Source organism: Podarcis filfolensis (genome assembly GCF_964270895.1).
Source record: "Podarcis filfolensis genome assembly, chromosome: 14".
Lineage (NCBI taxonomy): Eukaryota > Metazoa > Chordata > Lepidosauria > Squamata > Lacertidae > Podarcis > Podarcis filfolensis.
Genome location: NC_139616.1, coordinates 6,502,425 through 6,515,877, shown reverse-complemented (window position 1 = coordinate 6,515,877; position 13,453 = coordinate 6,502,425). Strand labels below are relative to the sequence as shown.

The window sequence follows — 13,453 nt, the reverse complement described above, 5'->3', positions numbered from 1 at the left end:
CAAGTAGAAAAGGAAACCGCCCCAATACCCCCCTGCCCGCCATTGTCCTGCCCTGCATTTTACCAGAACAAAAGTGGCAATCCTATAAGCGCACACACACACACACACACACACACACCCGCACAAAGCTGCTATTGGCACGAAAACAAACAGTTGGAGAGGGCATGGCCGAAAAGCAAAAGGGGAAGGAGGTTCCGCCACTGCCCCATCTCTGCCCATCCAGCATCTTCCAGGAGAAGTTGGGTTTTGACATGCAAGCTATGAAGGGTCATTCCAAATCTATCCAAGTTCAGTTTTGTGGTTTTAAAGACTTTCTTCATTTCACACTGTTCTGGTCATTCTGGGCATGGTGGATCCCCTGTTCTGCAGCTGGGGGCCCCCATCCCACTAGCAGAGCTTCAGCCTGCCCGTCTGGTCTCCCTCCTAGGCATTTCTCCTGCCTGTCTTCCAAGTACATGTGTCCCGGTGTCCCGGCAGTCATGAGCACTCTGCTGGCCAACATTAATGCCTTCTACGCTCACACCACGGCCACAACCAACGTCTCTGCCTCGGACCGATTTGCTGCCACCAACTTTGGGGTAGGTGCTGCTTTCTTCTACTTCTCCTTGTTTGTTTTCAGTCCAGGTTCCCCCGGGGGAAATGCTCCTTCATCCGCAGTCCCTGAGGCATCAAGACCACCAAGACTCTGGCTTATATTTCTGTGTCACATTGAAGTGCATCTTTGCAATTTGATCTCCAAGGGTGGAGCTGTATTGTTTTTCTTGTTTGATTTGTGAGTCCCCAGTGTAAGTCTGATGGTTCACATCTTTGCCCAGGAGCTCCCCACTCCCTTCTGTTTGTAACATTTGTAACTGAAAACTGTGGCTGCTGCTTCAGGAGCCAACTGAGGGCTGGAACCAGACCAAAAACAAACAAAACAATAAATGAACGGGTAGCTTAAAAGAGAAGAAATAAGACAAGGAACTGCAATGAAATTTGAGCTGGCTGGATCGAAGATGTTATGTGAACACCTTTTATGGTTATTATGCCTTGTTGTGATGTGGATTTTTGTTATGCTCTAAATTAGTCTCGTTGCTCAACACACACACCCCAAGTTACTAGCCCTCAGGGTAATATTTTTTATTTATTAATTTTGTTACGTTTATATCATCCTCCATGGAGTTCAAGGTGGCATTCATGGCTCTCTTCCTCCCCATTTTATCCTCACAACAACCCTGTGAGGTAGGCAAGGCTGAGGTGAGTGCCGGGTCACCCAGTGGGCTTTGTGGCTGAGTGGGGATTGGACCCCGGACTCTCAAGGTCTCAGGCCAACACTCCAACCAATATGGCACCACTGCTTCTTCTAGTATAAGGTTACCAGACATCCCCGTTTCCCAGAGACAGTCCTCAGATTTACAAACCCGTCCCCTGACAAAATCCATCTATTTAGTAGGAAGTTGGAAAGTGTCCCCAGATTCATTTTAAAAAATCTGGTAACCTCATTCTAGTAAAAAGAAGAATTGTGCAGACTAGACCAAGAACCTAGCATGTTGGTGGAGTAGCCTTTGGGGCTGGCCACCCAGAACTTCTCTGGCTAAGAAACCAGCTGTGGAAAACGAGAGATATGTTTTTAAAAGACTGCAAAGGGTCTGATGATGATAATAATAATAATAATAATAATAATAATAATAATAATAATAATAATTTATTATTTATACCCCACCCATCTGGCTGGGTTTCCCCAGCCACTCTGGGCAGCTTCCAACAGAATATTAAAATACAATAATCTATTAAACATTAAAAGCTACCCTAAACAGGGCTGTCTTCAGATGTCTTGTAGTTGTTTGGTAGTTGTTTTTCTCTGGTAGTTGTTTTTCTCTTTGACATCTGGTGGGAGGGTGTTCCACAGGGCAGGCACCACTACCGAGAAGGCCCTCTGTCTGGTTCCCTGTAACTAGGCTTCTTGCGGCGAGGGAACTGCCAGAAAGCCCTCGGCGCTGGACCTCAGTGTCCGGGCAGAACGATGGGGGTGGAGACGCTCCTTCAGGTATACTGGACCGAGGCTGTTTAGGGCTTTAAAGGTCTGCACCAACACTTGGAATTGTGCTCGGAAACGTACTGGGAGCCAGTGTAGGTATTTCAAGACCGGTGTTATGTCTGAGCCCCTCCCAGCACTCCTGTTGGCTGGGGGCAGGGGGGGGGGGAATGAGGGGTGTGACCTCAATCCAAAATAAAACCTCCACAGTCTTCTTTATGTTTCACCTCCAATGATCTCAATGTGAATAAAGCATTACTTTCAATAACAAGAGAAGAGACTTCAGTGCTCAGCTGCCAGGAACAAAGAGTGACAAGGCTAAGGAAAGGACATCCCCCCTCCCCCACACACAAAAGCCAGAAAGTAGAGTGACTCTCTCTCACCCCCAGCACACCCAGACAAATTCTCTGTCATAATTCAGTTCAGCAGGGTTAGCAGGCTTATCGCAAACTGTTTGGGAGCCTGTAGAAAGCCTTTCTCCCACCTTTGATTTCGTGTGATTTCACGGCCGCCTGGGAGGTTCATTGTAGCTTTTGGAAACAAAAGTCTCACCCGCCACCCCAGTGGCCCAGTCCCCTGTTCCTAACTCCCGTTCCCTCTTGTTCCGAACATGTTTATCTTAATCTCCGCAAGCTAAAGTCCTCTCTCCGAAGTTAATGCTAATTTGCCTTTGACGCAAATGCCAATCCAATTTGGCTTTCAACAGATGGATATCAAGCCTGACCATCAGCAGGGAATGGAGCCCTGAGTTCAGGGACAGCGCTTGGCTCGTCTTCGTTTTCTAAAATCAAACTCTTCCAAATATCCTGTGGATCAGGAAAACCTAAAAATAGCTGGGGAGGGGGGAAATATTGCATTGGCTTTTATTTAGTTATACAATCAATGTTCACACATCAATTCTGGTACTCTTAAAAAAAATTATTGGTGACATCAACATTAATATTATTATTACTATCATTACATTTGTATCCAATCTTTATTGCAATGAGCTCTAGGCAGCACTCCTGGTTCTTTCTGATTTTATCCTCATGACAATCTATGTGGTCAGTTGGGCTGAAAAATGCTGCCAGGGATCAAACCCCAAGACCTTTTTATGCAAAGCAGGTGCTTAATCACTGGGCTATGCCCCCTGCAAATTAAAATTATTCTGAAGGGAGCAGTTGTGGTTTCAGGGGTGGACTAGAGGATCATTGGGGACCCCTCCAACTCTGCAATTCTACAATTCCATGCAGCAGCCGCAGCAAAGTCCCAGGAGTCCTGGCTTTGTGGAGAGGTGGCTCTGCTTTACAAGTGCTCCAGCCCCCAGCTCTGTTAATTTCCAACCTTGGGCTTTTCTGGAGGATGCCTGAAGAACCTCCTTGCTGCTTCTAGCTTTTGCAACCTCTTCAGCAGGAGCCAGAAGGGCGGAGGAGGCAGCCATCTATTTGCACTCCAGAGTGCTGTAGTTGTGACCAAGTCACTGTCTTACCTGCAACTCTCTGTGCTGTTGTTTTCCCACGCAGAGAGAAAAGTTCATTAAACTGCTGGATCAGCTCCACAATTCGTTGAGGATTGACCTCTCCAAATATAGGGTAGGTACAGCAACCCCCTTTCACCCACCGCTTTTGCCTGACGTGGGGCTTCTCCTGATAACCTGTTTAGAGCACATTCATCCTAATTTGCTTGCACAAAGCTTCGGAGGATTTCTGTGATGTGTGTCCTGAGCATTTGTTCTCATTTGCTAGCACCTTCCCATTGACTTGTCAGCGCACCTTTTAATGCATTTCTCCACCATTTTTCAAATTGCATAAAGTATGCTGTTGTTTTTAAATAGATTTGTCGCACCAGGGATGCAACCAATTGTGTACAACTAAATTCCCAGCCTGTGATGGGCCCAGTGTTAGAAATTCAGATAGTTTCTCAAATGGCTTCTTAAACCAGGTCACAGGCACCAAAACGGAATGCCTAGTTGCCTTTTGGGGCCAGATGGCTCAAAAGTCGTATTTTTCAGTACGACTTTCTGGTTTCTGAAATTCATTTTGGTTGTGCAGATAAAATATAATGGGTGGAATTCTACAGGATGTGTTGCTAATGTGTGAAAACAGTCCAGATCCAAGAATCTCCAGGCATGCACCTCCAGATGGTGGAGACGTCAGGCGCCATCCTGGCACCCGGGCATCTTGACTTGGTTGCCAGTGGCCAATTAGCCAGGTGCAAAATGTTCCTGATGACTGGCAAATTTCAAACTGCTGCTCCAGGCCATGTCACTACTTTGTGGGACAGCTTTAGGCACAGGAAAGGAAATGTAGGCCTGTGCAATTAGAGCACTCTGTCACCTTCACGTAACTTATCCATTAAAAAATAAATAAGTAGACTTTTGTGGTTAGGAGAGGGCAAGCACTGAAAAGCGTGGGATGAACAAAAGATGAGGGAGCAGATGCATAAGCTCCCCCACAAGCAAATCAGAAGAAAGCTCAGTAAAGACTAGGCTTCGTCTAACCCCCAGGTAAGCTTTGTGCCCGGCAAATTAGGATGAATGGTCAGTAGGCAGGTCATATGGAGGAAAGGTGAATCCCACAAAGTACAGTATCTTATATGGAGCTTCAGTTCCAAGGGTTCTGCATATATGGCAAAAGGCATATACTCAAACTGCCGCGCCCAGGCATCCCTAGCCTAAAAGCTCTTTTTGCACTCAGTGTTCCCGGCACTAAAAGAGCTTTTAAGCTTTCTGCCTTGCTTGCAGGGCAAAACCTGCTCAGTGTGCTGTCTCCGGAAGGCTAGGGATGCTGGCATGAGATCTCGTGGGAATTCAGAGAAGCCTTGCAAAATCTTGTGAGCAGTGTGTTTTTTCTTTAAAAAGCAACGTTTAGGGGTATTCTCATTTTGACTCAAGAAAAATCACCATTTTATAGTTCAAATTGGGGAAAATAAATATAGTAAATGGACAAAAGTACAAAGATTCACAAAATGTTTAGGGGTATGCGTACCACTGCGTCCCCACCCCCAGGAAAAAAGCACTGCTTGTGAGAGCATCCCAAAACCAGCACCCGAAAAGAAAGGCAGAGAGTTTCACAACTCTTTTCGTGCTGGGAAAACCCGGTGCGAAAAAGAGCTTTTAAGTTATCTGCCTTGCTTCCATTTAACTTACGGAATTTCAACCAGCCTTCCTTCAGCCATATATATTTGAAATCACTCAAGTTAAATGTGTGAGATGCAACCATGCTGTACTGATAATCTGGAGAAAACCTTGAGTTTAATTCAGTCTGTGCTGGAAAGATGGGCTGAATGGGGGGGGGGCACAGACTGACCGAATCTCTCCTGGATGGGCATAGGTGGGGTGTTCCTATCTGCTGTTTAGTGATTTTGGGCACCTGAGCACTGACAGGGACAAGACAAATGTCTCTCGGCTTCCCTTCCAAAATTGTGGTGTGGTTTTCTTTGGCACAAAAAGCAAGATGAGCTTTGTGGAGGGGAGAGAGTGGGAAGATTTTGCCTCCTCCCTTGCAATGGTTCTCGCAGAAAAGTCACAGCACGGAGGTGGCAAAATGTGCATTGGAGCAAGGAACTCCCAAGGCACATCCAAGCCCTGCTGGCAAAGCTTAAGAATAATAGGGAAGGTTTAAATGACACATCTTGTATGCATTTGCAAGAGGGTGGTAACTTTTCAAGGCCTGAGAGGGAGACTGTGCATCTTGCACGTGGTGCTTGAAGCAAAGTGCCCTTCCCTATTTCACCAGCCGCTGCTCATCCCAGCAGGAAAGAGCTGGTGCTGCAAAGGCATTTTCCCCACACTTCCCAGAGGAGGAGAAAGGTTCTCCCTACTTGCCAGCTTGGGTGCTATTTCTCTGCCAAACCCCAACAGGGAGCTGAGAGGAAGCCCTCCCTTGGCCATCTCTGATGTGCCCTGAAGCACAAATCCCGCTTCTTCTCCCAGCGAAGCCATTGCAAGAGCGATGCTTTCCACCATTTCTCATCCTGCTGGCTCCATGCCTGCTTGCTGCCAGAGCGGGGTGTTGACTCCAGGGACACCCGGAGCCTGGCTCTGTTGACTTGCTGGCTGTCAAAACCCCGACGGTTTTGTTCTCTACATTTTCTGTTCTGTTCGCGTGCCAGGATAATTTCCCTGCCACCAGCCCTGAGAGGCTTCAAGACCTGAAATCAACCGTGGATCTGCTAACAAGCATTACATTTTTCCGCATGAAGGTAATTCCAGCTCTTGTTCTAGACATTTATTTACCATAATGTGCTCCTCGAGACCACCAGGATCAATCTCTCAGTGCTTTGCGGTGGCAGCTGGGGGGGGTTCCCTCGGGGAAGGGGGGGGTTGCTTGAAGACTTCAAAATCCTCCACAGAATCTCCCAACTGTGAATCAGGCCAGGGGAGGGGGAGGGAGTGACTCAAAAGAGCTGGTTTGAATGTTTCCCACATATAGTAAAATGACGAAATTTAGTATGAGTAAGATGCTGTTTTCTCGTTTGACCAGAAATCATAAACTGTAAAACAGGGGGACATCGATATTTAGAATGTTCTCACTCCCTCTGAGTCCACCGTCTAGCCCCCCAAAAACCACTCTGGGCCTTGTGCAGGGAGGGGGGCTGCCTCTAAACCCCCTCTCTTCTAATGAAAACAAATTCCCCTGGTGTGTCCCGTCCCCCCCCAATCACCTTGGAAATTGACAAATAGCATCCTTAAGTTATCATTGCTGAGAGATTCTGGAGTGTTGAGGCTCAAAATACTGCCTGCACACCTGGTAAGAGTTGGCCCAGTAATTTGGCAGGAGCCAGCTCTGAAGACTTTGAAGCCAGCTGCTGCTTGTACTCTGGCCCATGGATTCTGTGTGATGCTCCTCAGGTCCTGGAACTGCAGAGTCCGCCCCGAGCCAGTGCGGTTGTGAAGGACTGCGTCCGAGCCTGCTTGGATTCCACGTACAAATACATTTTTGACAACTGCTACGAGCTTTACTCTCAGCTAATGGACCAGGTAAGCTTTGAATCCCTTTGCAGCCCCTGCAATTATCTGGCATTGCTGGAAAGCCCTGTTAGCAGAGCTCTCCTCTCACTCCTGCCCAGCCCTGCTTTGAAGGCCCTTTCCAGAGGGTGGCAAGCGAGGGCATTAGCCAGGGTCCCAAGTCCAGCACTGGGCCCATGGCCGCCCAAGCAGTCACTGGGCTCCTAAAATATAGCAAAAGTGGCCCCAAGCGGGCACGTCTAAGGAGAGAGTTCATCCTTCGAGCTGCACCACAAATTATTTACACCCTGCCAATAATCTGGCTGGGTTTGGTCTTGCCCACTTGCACTGTGATGTACAGATCGCTGGAGCCAATTTTATCCTTGACCTGCAAGCCCTGAGCACAAACCACTGCAAGAGAGGAGAGAGAGAAAGAGAGAGAGAGAGAGAGAGAGAGAGAGAGAGAGAGAGAGAGAGAGAGAGAAAGAAAGAAAGAAAGAAAGAAAGAAAGAAAGAAAGAAAGAAGGAGGGGGAGGGGGTGGGGGGATGTAAGCTGATAAAACCAGGCCTGGCCAATGGTTTCCCCAGCCACTCTGGGCAGCTTACAGCACATATAAAAACATAGTAAAACATCAAACGTTAAAAGCTTCCCAATACAGGGCTATCTTCATATGTCTTCTAAAAGTTATGTAGTTCTTAATCTCTTTGACACCTGATGGGAGGGCATTCCACAGGAAGGGCACCACTGCAGAGAAGGCCCTCTGCCTGATTCCCTGTAACCTCACAGTGAGGGAACCGCCAGAAGCTAGAGCTGGACCTCAGTGTCCAGGCTGAACCATAGGGGTGGAGAGACTCCTTCAGGTATACAGGGCCAAGGCCGTTTAGGGCTTTAAAGGTCAGCACCAACACTTTGAATTGTGCTCAGAAACGTACGGGGGGAAAGGGTCCCTCATCCACCTAATTTCTCAAGGTTCCTAGGGATGCCTGGAGATGGGCCTCCTCAATGCCATCGCTTAATGAAGGAACTCACTCTCTACAGAGCAGGAATGAGGGGTGGTTCTGTAGATGTTTGGGTCCCAGATGATGGGCAGTAGCACCAAATAGGCTTCCTATGAGCCAGTATGGGTGGCTGCTGGGATTTGCTGCTGACTACCAGCCTTTCAGATTGATACCTACTGCTGAGATCATGGAATGCCACAGGGTTGAACCACAATCCTCTCCCTCCCATATGCCGGTGGCTTCTGAAATGAAAGGGTCTCGGGGCATGATGAACCACAATAGACCCTCACCTCCGTGCCCTGTTTGTGGGGGCATCCCACCGCTCACTGCTCCAGTCAGACCCCGAGGTTGGATGAAGCTGCCTCTCTCTTACTCTCACTGCTGATTCCAGCAGGCTACGGTCTGCCTCATCCCAACCTGGCCTGCAATGAAATCACTGCAATAAAAGTGGAAATTGGCCATATTCCTTCCTCTCACCCTTCTAAAAGGAGGGATAATAGAGGGCAATAAAGAGACAGGCAGCCAAATTGCCAACAACCAAGATGTGATCAATTAAATGAGCATTGTAACAGTAAAAGTGTCCCTTGCCTTTATGGAAGAAGAAATCGTGAAGGTTGCTCTTTGGCTGAGGTCTGCAATTGGAATCCTTTTTTTAATGGCGTCACCCAGGGATTGGCTTGTCTCTCACTTAACCAGTAAAAGAAGCCAGCGCTTGTTCCTTCCTTCCTTCCTGGCAACAGTTACCTCTTTACAAGCACAATGTGTGTGGTTCGGTTACCTCTTGGATGAACCTGAAGGGGTCTGGTGCTCAGAACTGTCATTACAACCGGCTGCTTCTGACGCATAGCAAGAATTCAGTCACTGATGCAAAACAATGATAGCCCTTATCACCTATGAGTTGCCTCTGCCTGCCTTCATAGCCATCATTTGTCTCCCAGCTAATCTCTGAATGACATTCGGACACATTCCACGGTCACCTTCGCCATCAACTCGTGTTTACAAGGATCCAAGCAGCTCAGGCTGCGTGGCTCTTTGTGGATGTTAAAACAAAGGCAATATTTTGGAGGCTGATCCTTGTTTGGCATGAAGAAAGCACGCCCAAGAGCTCAGACAAGTAGCTTGCTTTGAGCAGTGCTTTTCATGTCTAACTTTGGGTACATCCGGAGCAATTAGAATCAGCATTACTCACGAGTAAGATGCAAACGAGGCCCATGTGTGTGAAATAAGGGAAGTATGTGACCTGCTAAAGTTCCCCAAGAGCAAAGGTAGCAGCGGTGGCGGCAGCAGCAGCAGCAACAACAACAACAACAATATTGGGAGGTCTTTCAGCAGCACCAGAAATCCTGGCAGAACGTTCCTTCTGAGAACAATCAGGGCAGCATGAAAGGGTCTGTACCCAGAGACTCCACAGGGTCCCAGGGCTCCCCCATCTATTTTCAGCTGACTTGCCCTTCAGTTTTCTTTTGCTGGTTTTAACATTTGTTACTTGCCATAAGTGCTGAGTAGCTGCAACCTTTTCCAGACAAAGAAGCTGGATTCCAAGCAGCTGGAGGAGGTCTGGAGAGCAGCAGCACTGGGTTTCAGATGTACACCCCGCTTTCCTTTTTCCAGGGAACACCCAAAATGGCTCACAGCATAAAGGAAAACGATCAATGCAACAGTATTGAAATAACAGCCCATGTGATTGTGCTCTCAGTAGTTCAACCGCTTTTCATGAGGCACCCCTGAAGTGATTTACAATATAATAACGCATATGAAACAATAGCATGTAAATTGCATTTCCATAACAACTTTTAAAAATAGATATAATTTTTTAATTTACTTAAAGATTTAATTTTTGTAAAAATGGTTTAAAACAACAGCACAGAGATAAAATCACAGGATGGATGCTTGAGTCTGGAATTTCCTCCTTTGGTCCCTGGCTTTTTCCAGGGATGTTGTTACTGCGCTGTCCTCCTGTCCTTTTCTTGATCTGATTTGTGGTGTTTTCCTTTTTTGTTCTGCTGTCAAAGGCAGCCTTCAAGGGCGTCTATCACTTTAATCAAAAGCATATTCTTGCCTGGCCTAGTCCATTTTAATGCTTCCTGTTTAGTGCGGCTGAGGCCTTGGCAATTAATAGCCCCTTAATGGCAGTGCTGGTTCCAAGGGGAAACCAGTAACTAAAACCCACCATCACTGCCTGGAGGAGGCAGCAGTGGCCCAGCTGTGCCATAAGCTCCTGGCCTCAGCAGTTGCCTGGCTGAACAGCTCCTTGCACCTCCAGCAAGGCTGCAGCCATCACTGGGATCAGCTTTGACTTCCAACCAGCTGCTTGGCTTGCACTTGCGTCTTCTAAGGGAGAGCTGTGCCTAGAGAGAGGGATGTCTGAGGAGTTGCTCTGCAGAGCATAATTGGGAGAGGCACTGCTCAGACCAACCATTGGCACCGCAGGCGGTCAGGGTGGGTGTGCGTGTGGCCAAGGAGGGCAGTGCAGTGCTCAGCCTGGGCTCTCTTGCCTTCCCAGAGGAGGCCTTTGTTGAGCAGATGCAAAGAGGCAAGCACTTCTAGCAATCCTGGGAAGGCCTGTTTTGCAGGGCTTTTTCTGCATCCTGCTTTTAGCAAAAGGGGGGGGCAGTGTTAATAGAAAAATAGAATGGACTCTTTCTCCTTTCCTTTTCCCGGTAACAGGGTAAAAAGCAAGATATTCCTCGGGAGGAACAGGGTCCAACTACTCAGAATCTGGATTTTTGGACGCAGCTCATTACCCTCATGGTTACCATCATTGATGAAGACAAGATGGCCTACACTCCTGTCTTGAACCAGTAAGAAGGCGGGGGGGGGATAGACAGACATTTCACAAGGCCTGCTGTGAGATCACCCGTAGAGCACTGCTAGGAATAATCAGCAGAAGAAAAGTTGTCTTTCTGCTGTAGCATTTTAGCTCCTTTTTGGGAGCCAGTGTGGTGTAGTGGTTAAGAGCGGTGGACTCGTAATCTGGTGAACTGGGTTTGCTTCCCTGCTCCTCCACCTGCAGCTGCTGGGTGACCTTGGGCTGGCCACACTTCTTTGAAGTCTCTCAGCCCCATTCACCTCACAGAGTGTTTGTTGTGGGGAAGGAAGGGAAAGGAGATTGTTAGCCGCTTAAGGGGAGTGAAAGGCAGGATATCAAGTCCAAACTCTTCTTCTTTTTAAATGTTTTGTTCACATCTGTAGACCTTAGGATGCTTGACTTTCTGTGCCAGAGACCCTACTTTGCTGTATGCTTCCCCCATCCAAAAAAAACACCACCCCACTACAAATGGTCATTAAGGAAGGAAAGTAGTGCTACTAGGTCAGTAGACCAGCCACAGGAATTGTGGTTGCAGGTAGGCAACCCACAGCCCAGGAGTGGCCACTGTGTGGAGTAGCCACAGCAGCCACCATTGTTAAAGTCAGGTGGCCCCAGATCAAGAGCTAGCCTGATACCACCTGCTGACAAAACCACCCTCCCTTATGCTGATTTCCTTTCGGGAGTCAGCGCTGCCCTGGCTGGAGATCTTCCCCACCTTTGCACTCCCCAGTCCCTGGGAATTAAGGTAAACAAATAAAGAGGATATTTTTAAAATGCCAAATTTGCACAGCACTCCTGAAAGCAAAATAATCCGGAAAAGCTTATCTAGCAATGAGCTATGGAAAACGCATTAAGAGCTCATTCTTGCCCATCCCATGGAGCTGGCATTGCCCTGACAAGCCTCGCAAAATCAGGAGCTGAGCATCTTTGGGCAAGGCTGAGGGGCTGCTGATGAGCTAGGCCTGACCCCAGCACCCTGCTGAAGCTCACTCAGGACCCTTTCCTAACAGTTCTGGTTGCCAGAATTGAGCTTCCTTCTGGCTTAAAACCGTTCCTGCTTTCCTTGGTGGGCACCAGCCCAACCAGCCCCACTTCTTCCCCTCCAGCTTCTCCCTGAGCTCTATTTAAATAGGAGCCCTCCCCAGAAGAGGACATGCTCCTCCATGCAACCTCCAAATGAATACTGTACGGACTGTTGCCCACCCACAGTTCCAACAGTTCCAGTCCTGCCATCCCAGTTCAGTGGACCTTTATGGGCCCAGAGGTTCAGAGGAACGTCGTAGAGCCTCCCTCCATCTCATCCATGGAAGGATAGTTCTGTGCACACAAAGTGAAAGTGGACAGGTCCTCTTGCTTCCCTTCTTACTTTCGTTATGTGTTTGTGGGGTGGGGGAACTGCCACTCCTTTAATCTATGTATATGATGGGAAGGCGGCTGGTTTGCCCAGAAGAATGACCCCTCCCCATGGATGTAGCCAGAATTTTTGTTGGGGGGGCAAGCCTTTTCTTAATGGGGGCAGGCCTCTTGTGGGGGGGGCAGAACCTCAGTTAGCTATGTATTTTTATTTAATTTTATTGATTTAGGGGGAGCAGCTGCCCCTCCCTCTCCCGTGACCCTTTCCCATGTACAGCGATTGCCATGGGGAAGTCTGAGGGACAGTGCAAGCCGGGGGGGGGGGAACCACTATCTTCCAAGCCCTTCCCTTTGAGGGGCGTCTAGGGCTGAAGGGTGCCCCCTTGCCAGCAGGAGAACTGACAACGCCCCTCCGGTTGGTTTCTTCCAGGTTCCCTCAAGAGCTGAACATGGGCAAAGTCAGTTCAGAGATCATGTGGACCCTTTTTGCGCAGGACATGAAATACGCCTTGGAAGGTAGGGGGTGCAGATGCTCCCTAGCAGAGCAGGGGGCTATTTCTATGTGGAGCAGCAGGTGGGATTGCAGGGATGTGGGGTGTTCGCAGGAATGACCCAGCAAAGAAAATGGTACATTTAGTATTAACCAGTGTGGAGAGCTGGCCGGTCAAAACATCTTCATCCCCAGAAGCATTTGCCAGTGTAATAAAAGTGGTGAGTCTTTAGAGTTCTCCACAAAGGAGCAACGCAAGAGTAGAAAATATTCTTCCTGGAGCATCATGGGTGTTTGACGAAATAAGTCTTTGGCTATTCACACTACACTTGGCCACATGAATTGGATTTATGTGCAGCTGAGAGGATGATTCCTTCCATCATTGTCCTCTACTTTGAGAAGCTGGCCTTGCATCCCTTTCCTGTGGCATTTCCAGGATTTGAACCATGGCAGCATCAGGAAGCCAGGGTGGAGGGCTCATGACCCTGATGGGATGGGGAGCTGCTGCTGCTGCCACCTGTGCCACACAAACACACCCCACTGGCCCGTTGGTGCCAAAAACATAGGGTGTCCTGTGTGGCCCCACATCCTAGGACAGACTTGGCCACTGGCACATGAGCCTTGCCACTCCAGAGGCAAAGGCAAATGAGTAAATGGAAGAGGCTTGGTTGCCATGGTCACCCAGAAGGCCGGAAATCATAACTAGGGTTTGTGTGTGTGGACTGGCAACAACCCTTTGCCTTCCATCTGCCCAAAGCAAGATCACTGGGACACAGACTTCCCTTGGCCCACCACAGAGCGTGTTCTGAACCTCTTTTCCCTCCTGTCTGCTGTTAATCTTCCAGCGGAGAGCCTGGCAGG

At 48.4% G+C, this 13,453-nt stretch overlaps 1 protein-coding gene across 2 annotated transcripts in view; it reads left to right on the top strand.

The window, feature by feature from the left end:
• Positions 1-13,453, top strand: part of UNC13C (unc-13 homolog C) — a 134,503-nt gene that overhangs the window by 79,356 nt on the left and 41,694 nt on the right. For both annotated transcript variants that reach the window (XM_083586099.1, XM_083586098.1), the window contains exons 13-18: positions 428-578; positions 3,517-3,585; positions 6,107-6,196; positions 6,846-6,974; positions 10,608-10,741; positions 12,533-12,618. In XM_083586099.1, coding sequence (XP_083442225.1) covers positions 428-578; positions 3,517-3,585; positions 6,107-6,196; positions 6,846-6,974; positions 10,608-10,741; positions 12,533-12,618 — 659 coding nt within the window. The remainder of the gene's footprint in view (positions 1-427; positions 579-3,516; positions 3,586-6,106; positions 6,197-6,845; positions 6,975-10,607; positions 10,742-12,532; positions 12,619-13,453) is intronic.